The sequence below is a fragment of the Anomalospiza imberbis genome, chromosome 3 (genome assembly GCF_031753505.1).
Source record: "Anomalospiza imberbis isolate Cuckoo-Finch-1a 21T00152 chromosome 3, ASM3175350v1, whole genome shotgun sequence".
NCBI lineage: Eukaryota > Metazoa > Chordata > Aves > Passeriformes > Viduidae > Anomalospiza > Anomalospiza imberbis.
In genome coordinates, this window is record NC_089683.1 from 11,760,116 (window position 1) to 11,781,674 (window position 21,559).

General features: G+C 38.7%; 2 protein-coding genes across 3 annotated transcripts in view; one reads left to right on the plus strand and one right to left on the minus strand.

Moving 5' to 3' along the window:
- The window catches only part of SMC6 (structural maintenance of chromosomes 6), a 283,990-nt gene that overhangs the window by 81,203 nt on the left and 181,228 nt on the right, over nucleotides 1–21,559 (plus strand). The window lies entirely within an intron of this gene.
- The window catches only part of VSNL1 (visinin like 1), an 85,635-nt gene that overhangs the window by 37,007 nt on the left and 27,069 nt on the right, over nucleotides 1–21,559 (minus strand). For both annotated transcript variants that reach the window (XM_068183420.1, XM_068183419.1), the window contains exon 2: nucleotides 9,869–10,035. In XM_068183420.1, the coding sequence (XP_068039521.1) occupies nucleotides 9,869–10,030 (162 nt within the window). In that variant the 5' untranslated portion in view covers nucleotides 10,031–10,035. The remainder of the gene's footprint in view (nucleotides 1–9,868; nucleotides 10,036–21,559) is intronic.

The window sequence follows — 21,559 nt, forward strand, 5'->3', positions numbered from 1 at the left end:
CTCTATGTTTTTCTCATTTTGTTTTGTTTGTGATAGAATATAAAATTAAGATAGTTTTCTAATTCTCATGCCAGGTAGCAGTAAGTCATCTCAATTTGGCAATCATTCGGTTTGTCAGTGCAAATAGTCTATTCCTATGAGGCTTAATTAAACATAAAAAGATGGAAATTTACTCTCATTGAAGAAAAAAAAGTTGATATCCCAAGGTACTAGAAGTGTTCAAACTATAAGTAGTAGAAATCTGACTGGAATGGCAACTAATATCTACCTGATAATAAAAACTGTGTTTGAGTTGATAACTAACCAAGCTCCCAAATGCTTTTCCATTCCACTGTACTATGAAAAAGCACGTGTTTCATTAGCTGCATAGCTGTAGCTTCCCACAGCAGCACGTGTTGCAGTGGTAACAGAGATTTGCCATCTCAGCACACCACAAGCACATGGAGTGAGCTCACACAGGCAATGCCTGGCTGTGAGCACCATGGTTCACTCTAACGAGTCCCCTTTAAGTTTTGAGATTTTCACACCCAGCTACAGTGACTCACTCCATCAAGTATGTTTTAGTATGGTAAATTAACTTTCTGCAGGACTGATGAGTTTCCTGGGAGGAGAGAGGGAGGAGAAGGTGAGGCAGGGAGTCAGAGACAACGCAGCAAGATGAAGGGCTGTGCTTCAGAGTACTAAGTTCCGGTCCATACCTTTTGAAATAAGAATGCTGTTTTCAGCTTCAGGCCTTGTGCACAAGCAAGATATTGAATGTACACTTTAATACTAGAGGACAGCACTTTAATGTTTGAAAGTAAAAAAAAAATAAATGACAGTAATTCAGTCCAGTGCTGAAATTAAGTACCCTGGTTTAATGCTTCCTTTAGGAACCCTGTAATACTAAACAGCTTTTTTATATATATTAAACAAACAGCAATGTTTATAGCTTAAGAAATGTGACAAGAAGAAATCACTGAAAGACCCTAGTTCACTTTGTCTCAAGTAACAAAAACACATGCTTACTAGTCTTCAGAATAAGGCTAGTATCATTCTAAAAAGATGACCTGCATTTCAAAATCCAGGTCACTGAAGACCTAAATTAATACAGGTTTCCATTAAGACATGGTCACACTTTAACTACAATTCCCAGAAACCAGTGTAGATCTCAACTAGATATTTAACATCTGGCCAAAAGTGTCATACTGTTATGTGCATGTATAACTCCAGGAAGGCATTGCTAAGCCATTCTGTAGGAAAAAAGAATAAGCCCTCACTCCAAAGAAATGAAGTAAAGGACATTTATATATTGACCCATGAAGTAATTGGAATCCTGACTTTGCTAGACATCAAGCAAATGGTTTAACATTTTAGTATTTCAAATGTTCATACATAATATAGAGATTTTATGTGCTTCATTCATGACAATTTTATTTGATTGCAAGAGAAGGGAAGATCTCTGAAGAAGTGCAGTCAATATTACCCCTCTCTCTTTCTCTCTTCTGCACATACTTAGAGATTTTCACTGGTTTTGTGAATACTCTTCCTTGTGATGACAAGGAAAGCACTGAGGTGGGATGAAGGGAGGTAGGAAGAAGTTGTTTCAGGATGACAAAAGTCTGAAACACTTGACTTTTGCAACAGATTGTGTAGAGGTTGTGAATCACTGATCAGTCTTGATAGCTGTTGTGAGGACTATGTAACAATGGTAAAATAAGCATTGCTACAGCAACTAGTAGATCTGAACGTGATAACAGCTATGGGATGTGATGTTGACAGTCCACTGGGTTTTTTTCTTTGAGCTCTTTCATTCTTAGTGTTAGCAATGGCTCTTTCCATCCAAGCTGCAGCGCTCCTTTATTACCCTTCAGATAACCTTATTAATGAATTCAGTATTTTGCTTCAGAAATAATCACAGTATCCCAAATTCATTGTTTTGATTTCTCAGAGGAATAAAACATAGATCAAAGGTGAGCTGAAAAGGAAGAAGGTCTCTTATAAAAATGCATGACAGTTTTGGGAACTGGTGAACTTCCTTCAAAATAAAAGATGAAGTGAAAGTAATTTGCATGTTATTGTTGGAAGATTTACCCAGCCTGCATTCTTTTATCAGACTATGGCGGAAACTGGGGCATGCATGTAAATGGTGATATTTTTAAGCATTCCAAGCTGGATCATCTTGTCCTGTCTCGATGTACTCTCTTCAATGCATTGGGAGGCAGTTTTAAATGCCTCCAAGAACCACAAATAGCCACAGAATTACAGATATATTCAATACTTGGTAATAATCAGAGGTTTGGACTAAATCTTTGCATCCCCACACATCTGCTGACTCTGTACGCCCTGAAGATGCCTTTGGACAGTTGGACTGCTTTTTGGATTCATGCGACCATGATTCCTGCCTCTGCCAGACAGAGCATCAGCATATGTTACTGATTTGTTCAAGCATTAGGAAAATTCATTCCACTAGCCTGGACACTCCACAAGCTACTGTTCAGAGCAATTAAGATTTAGCTGTTTAGATTTCATCTCTTAAAATTGTCTGACTTCCTCATTTCCCAGATTTAGAGTCTGCAGAGGAGATTTTCTAGAGGATATGGGCCATTAGATGCTCTGCAACAGAAACAAAAAAAATATGTATTTTAGCCTTTAAAATTAGCCACTAGCCATAATATTGCAAGGAGAAAAGAACTTGTCCTTCTTTGCCTGTGAAACTTTTTAACCAGATTTAGGACCCTTACTTTCATCCCTTTCTTCCCAGATTTAGGTTTTAAACCATTGCTGCCTTTAAATGACAGCTCCCAGTGTGCACATCTTCACACGCAATGAGAGGAACTCTCCAGACTCTAGATCCAGCTTGCAGGACTGGACACTAATGGTTAATGGAGCTTGCAGCAGACTTCACAGCACTTGGGTCTCACAAAGATAAACAATTTTGGTAGGTCAGTGCAGTGCTAAGAGCTTAAGTAAGGATCAGGAATGAAAATTCCCATTAGCTTCACTGAGATTAGTGTTTCTATCTAAACTGACTCCATTCCACATTGTTAAAGGCTCTTAGTATCCAGTGTTGTGATTTACAGACGTATTTTCAGAACTCTTTGCTACCCAGCATGCTGGTCCTCTTCTGCAAATTACTGTTTTCAATTTGCTTTGCAGCTTAAAAGAGAATCTGTGGTTTTTAACTGTGTTTTGTTTTTCAACATGGTTGCTGATCTTTAAAGCTCTGTTTACTAAAGATAGATTTTAAAATCTGTTCCACAAAATGATATTAAGCCCAGACATTATTTTTCCTGCGATAAGCACAGAGACAGAAATGCAGCAGAAAGGCATGTTACCAGTATCCTCCCCTTCCCTGAATTGCTCAAAGTCCGCTTCAAAGTTAAGCCTTCAGGGGTTGTTTGATTTCAGTTTTATAAGTAAGAAGCATTCTGGCCCTTTGTTTTAAAATTCATGGAGCACAATCTCAGCTTATGTTTGAAATATAAAATAAGCCTTTTATGTGGCTTAGAAGTAGACCTGCATTTTGGCACAGGACCTGCTTATTCATGTCTATAAGGAGAAGAAAAAGAATAATGGCAAAAGCAGTTTTGTATGGAAAACATCCAAGCAACAAGACCATGCCTTTTTTTTAGCCAAGTCCTGTTTGAAAAGCAGTTGCAATCACTTTTGGTTTTAAAGTTATCAGAACCCAGTTTTAATACAGTTTTGGAGCACCGAGAAGATTGCTCATCCTGAAAAGCACTCCCCAGTGATAGTGCTGGGCCACAAGCCCAGTTGCTCTTCAGCACACTGCATTTAGATTCTGCTGTATTAATTTTCTTTTCATAGCAACTTCACTGAACCTCCAGTGAAAAGGAGATTTTTTTTTTCCTAACGATTTATAGTAATTGTCTCAGATGTGCAGATTTGTATTAAGTGCTTAAGGAATGCATCAAGAATCTCTACCTCATCAACTGTTTTACTACCCCCCACAAGCAAAGCTCCTACCCTGGCAAATAATGTTACTGTCATTCCTTTCCAGACTTCATCTGCCCATCTAGATATGCACTCCTCCTTACAGAGCCATACTGTGATGTCCCCACACCAGTGCTATTTATTGCTCTATTTGTTTGCATCAAAAATTTCTAAAATAACAGCATCTGTTTTATTATTCCATATCCATTTGAAAAATTCAATAACACTGTAATATTAATAAGCTTAAAGAGTTTTTTTGAGTAATCTTTCTAAATAAATAAGTATTATGTTTTCTGTGTTGCAGTTAAATTTAGGTGATTCATGCAAGCAAATATCCTGTCATACTGTCCAGAAATACTGCTGGCACACCAGATGTAATCTTCTGGAAGGTAGCAACAAGGCTAAAATCATTGTGTGGGTAGATAAGTCAATATTTTTTTACAATCCACATTATTTCAATATATGCTGCAGTTCTACAGCATCACAGGATTGGTATAATATGCTAAATATATCAATTATATTTGGTATAATATACTTAACATTGGTATAATATACCTTAAAAGTATTCCTATTACAGGGAAAGCTTAAGTACTCAAGCACACTTATAAAACTAGCACAGCTCTACCAGTTAAGAGATGATCCCAGGAAACATCAATTTCTGCCAGTACAATTGCATCTATGTTTGGGACATCTGTAAACACAGCTGTGCCATTCTGGAATCCTACTTTTTTACAGACACTGAAAGCCTGAAATCCAGCTCTAACCTGATATTTTGAGGCGCTCTGCACCATCTTTAGAATGATGCTAGTCTGTCTTGAAAGAGCCTGCAAATACACCCACTTAAATTTCAATAGATTTTTGAGGTTCTTTTGTTCTACGCATATTAAAACAAAGGACTAAAAACCAATTCCTTTCAAGGCTGGAAATGTGAGATAGAAGCCAAAAATATGACAAACCATTTGATTCCAATTAACGAAATAGCATTATTTTTTTCCTTTTTTCCCCCCTTCATTTAAAAGTTATCTATAAAACTCCAAAACATATCTAAATAATATAGGAGCACTAAATTCACAAAGTAAGTTACTTTATTAATATTAGCATTATGTCATGATCATTCCTAACTCTAGTCTTCCTGCTAAAGGCCCATTGGTGCTTGTTTCTCTTAGAGCAGAGATATGCTTCTCATGTTCAGTGACCCAGTTCCAAGAAGTATCACAATATAGAAGCCTATTTTCCACTTAATAAACATGCATAATTCCTGTGAATATTAGCAGTGATTATGCATTCTTACACACTCTAGGGCATATTCATCTAAACCCAGTGAATTCAAAAGATCTGAAGGAAAATATATTTGGCCCTCTACATGGCAAGAGACCCTAAAGAATGATAGGAACACTCAAGAGTATTTTATTGTTATCTTTATTTTAATGACAGTTTTGTATATTAATTTCTTAGCTCTCTGCCTGCAATGATAATGAAGTTTTATGCAAGATAAAAGAATTAAGGACTTTTTAGGAGAGAAAAAGGAAAATTAAGACAGCTAGTAAGGATTAAGCTTAACAGTTAGAGTATTCTCTTTGAAGAAGGAAATTTTAGGTTTCAGCTTGTCTGATGCTATTTCCTACGGAAAAAGAGGTTAATTGGGATATTGCCAGCAGCCCAGAAGGTCGCATCTCATCACAGGTAGATAAATGAGAGGGCAAGAAGTGCAGATTCAAACAGAGACATGATAATTCACAGAATGAGTAAAGTTGGAAGACACCACAGCAGAACATCTGGTCCAACCTCTCTGCTCAAGCAGGGTTATCCCAGAGCACATGTCACAGAACTGCATCCAGAGGGTTCTGGAATATCTTTGGTGAGGGAGACTCCCCAGCCTCTCTGGGCACCCTGTTCCAGTGTGTGGTCACTGAACAGTAGGAATTTCTACCTCATATTTGGGAGAAACTCCCTGTGCATCACTTTCTGCCTCTTGACCTATTTCTGGATACCATAGAGCTGAGCCTGGTCCATCCTCTTGACACCTTCGCCTCAGATACTGATAAACACTGATGAGATCCCCTCTCAGTTATTTCTTCTTGAATAGGGCCAGCTTCCTTAGCTTTTTTTCATAGGAGAGATGCTCCAGTCCCTTCATCATCTTTGTCACCCTCTGCCGGATTCGCTTCAGGAGCTCCATCTCTCTCTTGTCCTGGGGAGCCCAGAAATGGACACAGCTCTCCAGATGCATCTCACCAGGGTTGAGTAGAGGAGCAGGATGACCTCCCTCGACCTACTGGCAATGCTGCTCCTCTAACTGATTCAGTTTTCTACAGCGTAAGTAGTACATAAACCACTGTGATAAAGGTAAGGCAATTTCATTATTTTTGTCACTTAAGAGAGAAAGCGAAAGGACTCCAGTCAGTTGATTTTGCTTTTTCTACAGTTCTAGACAGTTCTCTGCAGTAGGAAGACGTAACTCCCATACCCGGGAGAAACTTAGAATTTTGCACCAGCTCCTGTCCTGAGCAATGCCTTGTGGTTTTGCATGTTTATTTACAAAATGTTGGCTTGAGTTTTAGCTTCCTCAGAATGCTATCCACAGATTTCTCCCCCTCCAATGCTCTATGCAGACTGTATCTCAGTGTTTCAGTATTTAGGACTCTTTGTGGCTCTGGGCTTGCAGTATATATAACCAATTCTTTAATAAACTATTTAAAAAACTGCAGAAGCATTCACTTCATTCAGCGCCATGGAGGGAAACATGAGCCCTAACAGTTTGGCACAGCTTTTGTATCCCGAGAAGAATCTATCTACCCAAAAATGGACTAATCTTTTCAATGACCTATTATATTGCAGAAAATGTTCGATATGCAACAATTTGAAGTATATTTCTCCCTATTAGCTGCTTATTTAAAAGAGGTATTCTTGACTAAATATTTTTATAGACACTTCCATTAAAAGTGCTGCAAATAATTTTTCTGTAGAGTCCATTGGTGTAACTGCTATTTATTTTAAGCACTGGATGATTTGTATTCATAATGGAAACTTCAATAGCAAATGTTCCCAAGCCAAACTAGAGTAATTTCCCCCTTTAGTCAATACAGTCTTCATCTACATCAGTAAACAGCACAGTACAATTGATGCAAATATGTAGACTTTGAAGGGTTCATGTTGAGGACCTGACATCTACATCACAATGGTTCTGGAGGTTCCCTTTCAGACCAACTCAAGCTCATTAGAAGCAAGATACAGTAACACATTAGGTGTGATCCCAGGACACACCTATTTATGTTTCATTAAAAAAACCCAAAAACCCAAACAGTTTCTATGCCCTAAGATTGTGCACCCCACTTTGTAATTCTGATGGAAGCGAAGTGCAGATAACCAGGAAATTCACTTCAAAGTATTGCTAATATAAAATGTTTTGTCTGTTTAAGCTGAGGATATTTTCTATTGTGTATGAGTAAAAAAAAAGGGGTTTCCTTTGCACCTAGATTAGATGACCAACATATTTTTATCAACCCACATGAAAATGCACCCCACAGCTCTCACAAACAAAGAAACAACGTCAACTTAAGTCAATGTGAATTGGAAATGGAGGAAAGTCTTGCATTTCTTTTCAAAATATATTGATCTATGGAAATCTTCCTCAATAAAATCCAGTTCAGACAAACAGATAAATATCATCCCTCCCAGCTAGAAATTTATGCAGAGGAATTACAAATCAATACACGCTTCATGCATTTTCACCCCGAATATATTTTAAGTGAACTGAGATGCTATAAATGTAATCATAATGATTCAGGTCTCCTGCTGGTGGCTCCTCCTGGAAAGATCAAATTTTACATCTAGGGGTTTATCTGCAGCCAGCCGATAGACATTCTGGGGTATACAGAATGTCCTACACAGAAGAAGTTGTCACCATGGCCAGCACTCAGACTATGAGCTCCTCAGAGACATTATTTTACAAGCATTTCTGTGACACAGAGAGAAGTAAAGCTCTGGATTTACTGCAGCTAATCATAATTCTCCTCACGAGATTAGCATTTTGCCCCGTATAGACATTAAATACAGGATGACAATAAACTGGACTAAATATATGGCAGTATCATTACATAGCAAAATTCAAACCCCACAACTACCAAAGCAAGGGAGAGAATCACATTTGATGCCCGTGTCTAAAAATACATGAGGCCATAAAACTAAAAACTGGATATTGCAGCTTAGTAAGATTACAAATCTGTCTTCAAAATTCAAGTGCAAAATACTGCTTGTGGTCTTCATGTTATTTTTTGCACTGCCATCTCTGCAAACATGATATTGAATTTACTCTCTGATGTGTCTTCACAAGTAAAGTATCTTGTGAAATATCTATAAATGCTTCACACACCTGTTTGAAGGAAGTCAGTCCTGGGAGTTCTGATTTATTTACAGATGTTTTTCCTCACAGCATACAAAATTATAAAAAAAACCCAAACCACCACTCCACCAAAACACAAACCAAAAAAACCCCTAAAAAACCCCAAAAACAAACCCACAACAACAAAGCCAAATAAAGCCCCAAACAAACAAACAACAACAACAAAGAAAAAAAAAAGTCCCCAAAAAAAACCTTTACTGTGATTTTCCAAAAAGAAAAAAATAATTTCTGAAGAGTTGACATAATTTATTAAGAATTTTTTAAAGACTGTTTACTTTTACCAGAAACATGTATGAGAAATGACTGGATGTCTGCTCTTGGATGTGCAGTCATTACTGTTTAAAATGGAACTTACAAATTATCAGTCAATAACAAGCACACCTGAGGCTGTACAGAGTCTTTCATCTGAAAATATAATTCATTACAAACTCCTGTTCTTAAGAATAGTATTGTGAGGCAACACCTTCTTCAGCCATGAATATTAAAATATGAAGACAGAAGCTTATTTGTGTAAGGTGAATTAGAAGTTTATGCTAGAACCATTCATTAGAAAGAAAAAGGGTCTAGGTAATACTTTTCAGAGTGATCTGGTTCAACGCTGAAGAAATTTAGGAAAGAACTCCAGCGTGCATTTGAGGAAAACAACAGTCCCACTTGTCTGCAAAAATTGCCAGTGTGCTCAGTCTTAACTACTTATTAACTACATTTGAAAGGCTGCTTTATTTTTACTGAGCCTCACATTGTATTTATGAGCTGTTCTGATCCTACAGTTCATCATTGCCATTCAATATTTGTCCTAATTAACATTACTTTGAGTGTCTGACCTTTAGGTCAACACTCAATTCTTAATTAAAATATAATTATCTTTGTAACATGAATACACTTTTCATGCTACCCCCATGTTCCTCTTGTTACAGAATAAATACATAATAAATGTAAAGGAAATACTGCATTGAACATAACAAAGTAATGAAAAATAAGAAGAAAATAAACAGATCAGCCTGTTTTCCCTTCCCAATAAAATGAGAAAAAAGTGACAGCTGGGAAAAATAAAGGCAACACCTAAAATTTAGGGAAGAAATGCTTTGTGCACAGTGCATAATTTATCTGCAGCTCATACTGTCATGAAACGAAACCACTTTTATATAAATATGTCCAGCAATCACATGGTTTATATTGAACAGGACCATGGCCATCCTTTAAAGGTGAACAACATCACCTTTAAAATTTGAAATTCACGTCATGTATTTCAGAACACAGAGAATGTATTACATTTCTTGTGAATAAATCACAGCTTTTTTCCTAAATTTTTGGTTCTTGTCGCTATAGTTACACAAATCACTGGTGTGAAGAGGGTAACACTCCCCACTCCTTGCCTCATCTTCACCATTGCTTCACCAAGCAAAGTTATTCCTCAGTCTAAATGACCAGCAGCTCTGGACCATATGTTTGCTTTACATTACTTTATAACTTTTTCTACAGTCAAAGAACGTACTTTTAAGTTAACAAATAAATTAGTAAATAACTTACTTTGACGTAGAGCTGCTGAAACTCCTCAAGGTTCAGTCTACCACTTGGACAGTCCTTTAGAAATCCTTTGTACCACTGTTTAAGCTCGTGTTCATTGAACTCCGTGCTCTTCACCAGATCCTCCATCACCTCAGGGGCCAGCTTACTATTTTGTTTCCCCATTTTGCCTTAGGAAGAAATAAATGAATATAATTAGCCAAATGTGAACATTTTAAATTGGAATTCGCCACATAACTTGAACAATTGTTTTGCATTCACTGCTGCTTTCAGTCAAATGCAACTTCACTGATTTGCTATGATGATGATGATTTTGGTGATGAACCTATGTTATGCTTGATTATTGGAGGCTGAAAATAGTGAAAAAGGCAACATTCTTCTTTCATTTAGGAATCTTAAGGCCTGGAGAGAGACTATTCTCATTTACCTTAAAATTAGGCAAATTACAGCTTTTCTTTACAGTAAGATTGAAAAAGATTACTTATTTTTTTTCTTTGAATGTAACAAAAAAAATCACAGATTCAGGGATGTCCACAGAATTCCTCTTTATCTTTGTCTTGAAAATATCTTCTGATATGACATCTACAATAGCAGCTACTCCTCACATCTCCAAGGACAGACAGGCTTGTAACATACAGCATTAGGTATTCCACTGGGAGGAAGCAAAACAAGAGTCCACAAACTTGGTCTCAAAAAATTATGAAACCAAACTGAAAAAATAAATTTAATTTTTACGCATTTGTACATACACATATGTATAAATAGATGTATATTTATGTATTTAATGCATAATTGATAAACATTAGATGGTTTATATTTCATCACTGTTTACATTTCATCACCATTACTCTGAAGATATTCACTGCATTTGTTAAATAAATTTTGTATACACTTAAATATTAAAAGAAATACTAAATTTGCATGTGTGTATAGATAAATACAGTAATTTCAGTACTACCCATGTTGGCCCTTTGAGATACTTTCAGGTGCTTTGACATTTGACCGAAGATGTCCTTTGAGAGAACTTTAGAGAAAATCTCATCTTTAACATTTTCTTATTTTGCTACAGTATTTTTCATGACAGATATCTTGCTGTTACTTTTTAATCAGATGACAGACAGCACTTAACTTGTCCTGTAGAGAACTGCAAAGCAATGAATAATTTCTTTCCAGAGCCCAGCTTTGCATTTCTATTTTTATCTCCAGTTTAGCATCTGTGTCTAATAACTGTACCACACTGAATGCATTGATTTCTAGTCCATATCACCACCCATTCCCAATTTTAATCTATCGCTTTTGGCATCTTCCCCTATTTCAAACCAGAAGTTTCTTTCTCCTCAGAAGGACATATATTGTTCTGTTCCAACAAATCAATATATTTATATAATTTCCTTTATAGGAACATTCCTTGAGCAGGTGCAAAGTTAATAATTCCTCCTGGTCTCTGCGTGTGTTGAACATATCCCCTGGTGCCATAGTGCCAGCAGCACCAGGTCTGTTCCTGAAAGACCTCATGGCCCCTCTCCCTTCTGGCCATGGTCCTCCCTGGTCTAAACTTACTCCATGCTCTAAACTTATTTTGAGGTTCTGCCAAGCTCCTGTTCACAGATTTTGGTAAACTTAGCACAAATATGTGAGAGTTCAATCTTCCAGTTAATTGCCACAGGTGCAACTGTACATGCAGATGTCCAGGAATCAGCTGTTTTGACTAAATGATGGGTTGGCAATTTAAGGTATTTAGAGCAACTGCTCCAGCCTTATCTCTGAAGTCCCCATCTTCTCATGTATGACAATGACCCAGTTTGGCACATTCTGAATTTAAATCCCATGGAGACTAAAGAATACTAATGCAGCTATTTCTCTAGCTCCCACTCAGTTAGGTTTTACAAGAAACAATGACTTTTTAAAATTTGTTTTATTCTTTATGGGGCATGTTTACTTCCTCTTTTTCTTTTCTATTTACACTCTGTTGCCTTTTGAAGTCATAAGGTGCTTTGCTTAGTATCCAGAAAACCCCTAAAGATAGTCTGTAGTTACAGTAACTATTCTAGGTAGAGTCAAAAAGCATTTTTTTCCTCTCTTAATTTAGCCAATTGTGCTTTTGCTTGACTCTTCACCTGGATTCATATCCCCAGAAGTGCTTAACAATATTTACAGACGAAAAAAAGCATCCTCAATGGGCAAAAATCAGGTGGTTTTGACTGATCACTTTTCTGTCTTAGCAGCTTTTTTATCTTCATCCACATTAGCTTTACAGCCCTCGGACCTGGCACTCCAGAGAGGTGGAACAGAACAGATGTGGCGAATCTCAGCCACATCTGCCAAAGTTGCCTTTGCTGTTCTCAGTGATGGGAACATAATCCACTGTAGAACATCTACAGAGCATGGAGTGGGTCTGGATGTGTGTAAGAATACATGAGTAAAGACACACATATCCACACATAACCTATCATCAGAGTCAGAGAAACAAGTCACCAGCTATTTGCCTCTGTGATCCAGGTCCCTAATTTTGGGCAGCTGCCTGTCACAGGTTGTCCAGTAAGTGCCAAACACCTTTCAGCCATTTCTGATGTACCTCACCATAGAATATCTCCTAGTAAAGGAAATCACAGCTGACATTTTAATAAACACTCTCAGAAGCTATTTTTTCCACAGAACCAAACCAGTATTTGAGAAAGGTATAATTTGTGATTTCTGGGCTCTGTACTCTTATTTGCTGCTGCAGCACAGCATGGTACATAATCTGCTGGGCTCTCTTTGGGACAGAGTAAGCAAACTGACCAAGCTGGTCACAATTATTTCCTGGAATTAGAAGCACTCATTCTTTCTTCATGTTTTAAAGCTCTTTTCTTAGAGTAATTGAATTACAATCTGCAAGAAAGCTCAAGAGTCTCATATAATTATCAAATATAAACTCAGACTTCTGGCTCTGGGAGATCCATCTTATTTGGGAATAAAACTCAAATACATAGATTATCTAGTTAATCATATACTAACATCTTCTAGAGCTTCATTGAATCTCTTATTATTATTGAAAAAGTACAATTGCCCATTAGCAATGAGTATGCTACTGCCAACACATTTAGTTTTATAAAATGAAAACTATTTTTAATTAACTTACAATCACAGTTTCCCAAACAAGCTTTTTCCTTGTGAAAAATCTACAAATATGTCTTAGGAAAAGACAGGAGAGAACAGCTGCACAATCACTAAGATTTCAAGAGGAAGAAAGATCACTCTGCAAGCATTTTTTTGTTTAGTAAATTTTATCATTTTCAACTATAAATTTGTTTCTACATGCCATACTTCCAACCATGCAATGTGACAATCCAAGCACTGCTATTCATAATCAGTTGTGTTTTCTAGCAAAAAGATTATGAAAGGAAAAAAAAAGGCTTCATGTGGAGGAGAGATTCCTGATAATCAAGGAACCAGGTATGTGGGTGCCAGATAGCATCGATACCATGTCAAGTCTGTTCCCAGTGAGATTGCTCTGGCAGAAGAATGCTTATTAACACTAGCAAGGGCAACACAATCAAAATGAAAGATCAAGAAAAATATTAAAACTCTACTGTTGTGCAACAAGTAGCAAGAGCAATGAAGGTTGAGTTTAAAAACATATCACTTTTCTGAAACACTTGAAAAGGCCGTCAGCCATCCAGAGAAAATTGCTTTTCAGAAATACTTAGTAAGCTACTCCAGTATTTCATTAAGTAACACCTTAATTGCTGCTTTTACAGGTCCACAGAAAAGTCAGATTGTAAAGATGGAATTTTATTGAACAGCCAATCCCCAGCCTGAGGCAGTCCAGGCTGTGCCAGCAGCAGGTGGGGCACTTTGAGGACGGATCTGCCTGCTCTTTGCCCTGCTGGACCTCAGGGGGCCCACACCAGACAGATCTCCATCTTTAAGGCCTGATATTGTTTGTTTGATATATTTCCTGCAATGTTATCATGTCCCACACATGCTCATGTTATTTCAAAAGCTCTCCACTTGATCACCATCCAAACCTCCCAGCCAATGGCAAGGCTTTTTCCCTATAATATTTCACAACAAGTCCTGCACAGGTTTATCAGGTCTGCCTCTCCCATTTGGCTTGCCAGCAGTAAACTCTCTGTGTGAGTAGAGTTTCACATAACAAAATTTAAACTACACACCTTAGAAATAAAAAATTTAATTTGAATAGCAAAACATGACTTACAGAATCTTGTTTGCTTTTTAAAGGTTTCAAAAGACCCCCTCAACTGTTGCTTACACAGCTCCATTCCCAGTCTTCTTTCGCCTCCTCTCATTCCCCTTCAGCCTCCTTGGCATGTGCTCAGTGTTCAAAGGAACCAAGAGCAAACAAATTGAACTCTGTGTGTTCCTACAGAAAAGTAAACTGAGTGCTGCCAAAGATATCCTATTTGTGCTGAAAAAGGACGCAAATTCCACTGAGAAGACAGCACCAACAATGTTCAACAATGTCCCTATAACCCAGCTCTGTGTTGTTTTGCTTGCTTTCTTAGACATAGTTACATAAACCCATTCTCTTTCCAAGTTGCTTTAGGAAAAGTGTGGACAGCAGTTTGAAGGAGGTGATTCTTCCCCTCTGCCCAGCACTGACGAGACTGCTCTCACCATTCCCCAGGTCACTGTGTCCAGTGCTGGCTGGGTTCCCTATACTGGACAGACATGGACTTACTGGAGCCCAGCAAAGGGACACAAAGGTGATGAGCACTGGTTATAGAAAGGAAGTCTGAGAGGGCTGGGTCTGTTCAGCCTTCAGGAGAGAAGGCTCAGGGGGTCTTATCAAGGTGGGTCTAAATACCTAACAAGGGGAACAAAGTCAGCAGAGTCAGCCTCCTCTCAGAGGTACCCAGTGAGACAAGAGGCAATGGGCACAAATTCAGATTCAGGAAATTCTCTCTTGATGTAAGAGAACATTTCTTTACTGAGCAGGTCATCCAACACTGAAACAGATTACCCAGAAATGTTGTGGAGTCTCTGTCCTTGAAGATATTTAAAACCCAACTGGACAAAACTCTGAGCAATCCTCTATAGTCGACCATGCTTGAGCAGCGGCTTGGACTTGGCATCTCTGGAAGCCCCCTCCAATCCTAGTGAGTCTGCCATTCCGTGAAACATAGGGAAATGTGTTTCACATATAAATGGGTCAGTCACACCACCTATTTTTGATATCCACAGTAGCTGCCTAATTTCACTAAATTCCCACATGGGTAGCTGAGAGAAAAATTGCTCTTCCAAGGTAACCTTTGGAGAAGAGGTACTGGTCACTCAAGCCACCTCCCCCCCTAACACTGATTCCAGCAGTGCAGAAGGATTCACCTCATAACCCTGGGCAAAACCACCAAAGTGATTTAGGCCACCCCAACTTATTCCTATGTACTCTGACTGCTTTGACACCTGCCCACGTTCACACGCTCGCTTTCCCAGTAATTCTGCAGGAGCTGAGGTAGCTGGTAGTCAACCAATACCTCTGCAGCCTCGTGAGGTCTTTGCATTAAATTAATTCCCTTGTATGGTGCATGTTTTTCTTGCTCTTCCCTGGCTTTGGGAAGTGGGAATGAGTCGTGTGGACTATGCCAGAGGCAAATGACAACACTCACTTTGCCAGCTCAGCTGTGCTGGCAGGCACTCATTAGGCTGGAAGGAAAACTGTGGTTCATCCCCACCCCTCTGCCCACTCCCAGCCCACAAGCTCCCACAGGAACGCGCTGACTCCTGGGCATGACATGAAATCCAGGCACTGAGCAAGCAAGAGTGGTGGATGTCTTTGCAGTCTTTCACCCAGTGGAAATCTATAAACAGCACATCAGTGTATAGACTCCAACACACACATATATAGGGGTAACAAACCCCCAAACAGTTAATGCTGGGGAAAGCAAAGACCTATGTCTATAATCTACCGTAGGAGAATAATTTTCACATGATTTTTAAGCAGACTGTTTATCAAATTTCCAGCCTTGTGCTGATAACTCCTAGCAACTCACAGCATTGTTCCTTTCCCTTCAGGCTGTGTCAAATACTGTCTTTTCTATACTAATGCCAGCATGAAGGATAGATAGGCTATCAAGCCATGTAGATGCCTCATTCGTTCAAATACATTTAGTATTTTACAGAAGAAGAAATTTGGAGCTAAAGTCTGTCTTTCATACACAAAACAAACAACAGCCTCATACCCAAAGTCCCATGGAAATAAGTATCCAAGGAACTATATATTTGGAAAATAAGAGGAATTTTGCCATCCCCACAGAGAGAGATTCTTTACTAGGAGCTGTAATGAAATGACAAGGGACATTGGTTTTCATCTGAAAGAAGGTAGATTTACCCTGAATATAAGGAAGACATATTTTACAGTAAGGGTGGTGAGGTGCTGGAACAGGTTGTTCAGAGAAGTTGTGGATGTCCCATCCCTGCAAGTGGTCAAAGCCAGGTTGGACGGGGCTATAGGCAACCTGTTCTAGAGAAGGTTCCTTGCCCGTGGCTGGGGGGCTGGAACTAGGGATCTTTAAGTTCCCTTCCATCCCAAATTGTTATACAATTATATTTTCCCTAAGCAATTAGTGAAGCACCTCTTCACATAAGTCATTGACACAATTTCTAAGTCAGCTTGCATGTGACAGGGATGATGCTGAGCCCTGTCCTACACCTTGCCTAGTGGAACCACTCAGGAAAGCCCTTTTTTCTCCCAATACATGCAAAAGATGAAGATATTTTAGAGGAGGTTCTGGCACTGTGGCATGATACCAGCTCTTAAGATTCTGACATAAGTCCTACACTATGATTAAACCTTCTGAAAAAGGTGTCACTCAGCCTAGAAGGGACTTTCTCCTTTCACTATCTCTCCCTGAAGTGGCCTTTACTTCATGATGTCATGGCATCTGCAGTTCTCCAAACTCCTACAGGACAAGAACTGCCTCACTCAGCTCAGTCTCTTTTCTCAGAAACCCTGGATCCAAACACAGAGCAACTCCACACCTGCACTTTGCGCACAAGAAAGAAGGGCTGCAACAACCTGTAGGAGTGGAAGATGAAAGCAATCCAGCTTCAGGTGTTTGCTGCCAGGACAGAAAAGGCAGGCAAAGAGCAGCATGCCAGACACTGGCAGAGGTACTGGAGCAGAAGGTACCCACCACCGTGACAGCCAAACGGGGCTGGGCAATGCCAGGCACAGTGACCCTGCTCTAGCTGACCCTGCCAAGTGGGGCTGAGCACTACACAGTCTTCAGAAGTCCCTGCCAACCTCCACAGTTCTAAGATTCCAGAACAGCAGACATCCTTTCAGTAGCTGTTGTGGGAGAAAATTGATTATCAGGTATAGGTAGATACATATACTTTCATATTTTTATGTTGCCCATAGTGACGTCAGGACCACGTTTTTCCCTTTACCCAGAAATAAAACTGACCCTGAACTAACAGCTCTCTCCTTCAGACAAAACTTAGAGCTCTATTTTAAGTTTTTAACCTGCCATGACCAAAAAATAAGAATTGACATGTATGTGTGTATGAGAAATAACTTCTTTATTGTGCAGATGATCAAGCACTGGAACAGACTGCCCAGAGGTTGTGGAGCATCCCTCACTGGAGATATTCAAGACCCATCTGGACACAATCCTGTGCCATGAGCTCTGGGATGACCCTGCTTGAGCAGGACCAGATGATCCACTGCAGTCCCTTCCAACTTGACCCATTCCGTGATTCTGCGTTTGTGTAACACCATACTGAAATTAGAAGCAGTCATTATAGAAGCAGCATTGATAACATAAACCTCAAACTATGGATGAAAAAATAGGCTAGGTTCTGATTTATGTGGCACTACAGCAAAAACTGGAATAAATCCAGTGATTTCAGATTACTTTACTGGCTTTAGCAAATATCAGATTCAGGCCTGTAAGCTTTCTCTGTAAAAGTAATGGGGGAAAATAGAGAGTAATGGCATTAAGGAATGCAATTATCCAACCAAATTGAATAATAAATGCAGAAAAGAGGTCTAAGCAAAAGAAGAGAGATATATTTTTAAATTTTATTTGAAATGAGATGGATATTCAATTAGATTCAAGCAATAAAGAAAGCACTTGAAAGGGTAAAACCTGTACAGGGGGATACTCTAACATAACAATGACTGATATGTAGGGCTTTTCTCTCTAGGTGACTAGGAAGCTAACATTGAACTTATTTCATTAAAAGTATGCATTTGTTTACTGTTAATTCTGGAATAAAGCAAGAGGGCATTCTCTCCATTTTCAGCATGAGAATCAAGAGCCATTCCAGACCCACAAGTATCTCCACTGTTGAAGCAGCCCTGTGAGTCACAGTAGGGCTCTATTCAAAGCCTGATGCTGAAGCCAGCAGCTTGGGTAGAAACAAACCTGCAGACACATGGTCTGAACGACACGGCAGGGTCTCATTTCTGCCCGTTTTCTCATTTGGATTGGGAAATTGCTTACAAAAAGCCATAGCTGGCTTTCCTCCTTTACAAGTGGACAGAGATGACAGGACAAAGTGTAAATTACTTGCGTTGTCCAACAAGACACAAGTGCTCAGAAGAGCTTCCAGGCTCTACCAGTTAATTTTAGATTTGGAAAGACAGGGACAAAATCCTTTTGCTTGTTTTTTCTCTTGGGCTCTTTTAGACCACGTTGGGGAGTGTCCACATTTCTGGAGGAAGCTTAGGCTCTGAATGCTCAGTTCTCTTTAAGAAAATTTTTGCTTTCCCCTTACCTTCATTATTTGGCTTTGATACGTCATAGCTCAGACTTGTTTGTCTGTGGTTTATTTTCTTCCAAGTCCCCTTTTTTCCAATATTTCAATAAAATTTAGTGATATATATGTTCTACAGAATTTAGTGATTAATTTCTGATGAGGACAAGCAGATTTGTTAATGCTGAGTGTCAGACACATACGTGAGTAAATCTGTTGCCATAGTTTCATTTTGCTATTGGTCCAGTGTCTGTAGACAGTGGTGATAGTAATTAACAAAGATGTGCGATTTGAGGAGGAAGACTGACTTTTCAGCAATGGAATGAGTATTTTCTTCACTGGATTGTTGTCCAGTAAATTCTGTCCTTGTAAATAATAATCTTAAAATGCCTGCAGAACATTTACCTTTCTCTAATAATTCATATGATGAACAGCATTGCAATCACCTAATTATCCACAGTGCTCCAACATCAGAGCCTTGCTGTGACAAATTTGTTTTGTACCTTATATGAAATATAAGAGTTTTTGATTGCTTTCTCTGAGGTTTTATTCTAGAATACAGTTTCCAATAGTCTTTCCCTCATGAGATGAGAAATCTGTGACCTCCTGGACAGTACAACTTCAAAGAGGCCACTGGAGAAAATTACACAGCAGCATTGCATAAAAGTCACTTTCTGAGCCTTGCATTTCAAGAGTGGTTTATGCAATTTTAGATACATCAGAGATCTGTCCAATAGTCAGTACTGAACATTTTCTGGGATAGTTGCTGTAAACATCTCTTTTTTTGGTGAAGATTGACAGGGCATGACTGAACATTATAGCTTCCCTGAGCATGTTTCAGTGTTCTGGAACCAGTCTACATTTGTATAGACTCTAAACAATTATTTTGTTTTGTTATGCCAAAGTGTATCAACATTTCCTCTGCCTGAGACACAGACTTTTTTTGTCAATTTGTAGAGACTAGTGTCAATTCTAGCATCAATTGAAATGCTGATTTTCTTTGAGATAAAGACTACTGAAGGTTCATGCTTGGGGATAAGGTTTTTTGGACTTTAGCTACTGCCTTGACTTCATTTACATATATGCACATTTTTTTTTCTTAGTTTTCATTTGTTTGTAAATAAATATTCATCTATTCTGTCACGATACTATAAAAAAAGTAAAATCATCTTATAAAAAAGTTAATATGTGCTTTCTTTCCACTTAAATTACAGGATGTCTTATTTGCTATCAGTTTGTTTTATTGTTAGTTTGAAATGTCATTTTACTCTTCTGTTTGATATGTGCAAGGCCAAATTCCCTGAGGTGATATGCTTACCAAGAAGTACTTTTACTGTTCACCTTCCAGCCTCATTTTAATTTGAGTTGGACTCCCTCAGGTGCCTTTTTAGACTGCAACTCTGACTCATAAGTCATTGCCTTTACTTAATACTACACGCTTCAGTCTTCACTTATATCCATATTCCTCATCACAATAACTGCCCTGCCTTCTGCAAAGGTGAAGTAATCAAATCTTTGCTGTTTAAAAAGTCAGTTGTCTTTGGTCCCTCTGCAGTCAATGGAGAGGGCCATACATTTCAGTGATCCACCCCGTGCAGAGAGAGACTTCTGAAAGAGGCAGGATGAATATATGCATGTGTATTTAAAGACAGAATGAGTCAGCAAGCATCTCCTTCTTTCTGCCACCTGTAGAGCCAGCCCTCTAAACCTTCTTGGATCTGAAACTGGATTTCTAATTGCTTAAAGTGATGCAAGAAAAATCCCACCTTGCTCATTGGCAGTGGATAACCTAATGCCGTTCCTGATCTCCCTAGGAAAAACATACATTTGCCAAAGTCGATTGTTATTTCTATGCATCACAACACTTACTCAGGTGTGATTAATGTCATTACAATGCAACATGCTGGTGTACCAAATGCAATCCTTCCCACAATGCTATTTATGTCCATCATAGCAGTGGAAAAACTCTCTTCTGCTCTTTTCCAGGCCCCCACAAACCAAAATAGTTTTAAATAGCTGAACTGCAGAGATCAAATTGTTCAGGATTGTTTCATTATGCCCTTTTCATTTCCTGCTTTTTCCTCAATATAGTTCTTAACCAAGTAAAGTACTGGCCTCTATGAAAAATCTTTTTTATTATTATTAAATACAATACTTTTTTGCAACAAAATTCACTCTGACCATCTAAATGCTATATTAATTTCTCCAACTCATCTCTAATATCCATCTCCCTCTTTACCCAACAGAGTCCCTTTAGCAGCCATGTCCAGTGGTGCAAGGCCCTATCTCACTGCTCTGGATTCTCAGGGAGAAGCAGGTATGGTGAGCACTGTGTGACCCTCCTCCACGCTCAGACTGGTTTCTCACTGTTCCCAACTCACACAGTAGTGAGACGATCTCTTCTCATCTAGTTCATGCTCCTGCGTCCTGTGATGACAACTGTGATTCGCAGAGGGTGGCGCAAAACTGAGCAGTGATATCAGCACACAGTCTACAAATAGTGTTGTGATAACTGAAATAAATATAAGCTAACACGTACAGACACACTTCAAACCTTCATTTCCATTCCATTTCTGCATGAAAAGAAGTACCCCAGACCCTGGTATTAGCTGCTTTTGCACACCCGTGACTGCTGTGCATGAGCTGATTTCAACAGATCATTTTGACCTATGGGCTAAACACTGCATTACTAAAAGCCACATGGCTGTGTTACAGCCAATGTTAACAGGAGTGGTTAGCAGGAAAGCAGATTACAGCTTTTTATTTTACTAAAAACCTTTCAGATTCAAAATAAAATGTTTGTATCATTGTGGCTAGTGATCCATTGACGCAACGCTCACCCCAAATTCATTATAAATGAATCGCTAGAACTATCCCTTGTGACTGCTTCAGATGGAGCCTGATTAAATGCAGAGGAAATATATTACTGAGAAGATGAATCATAATTCTGCAGAATGAAATCAATGGCTTTACACCTTTGAGTTGGACAGA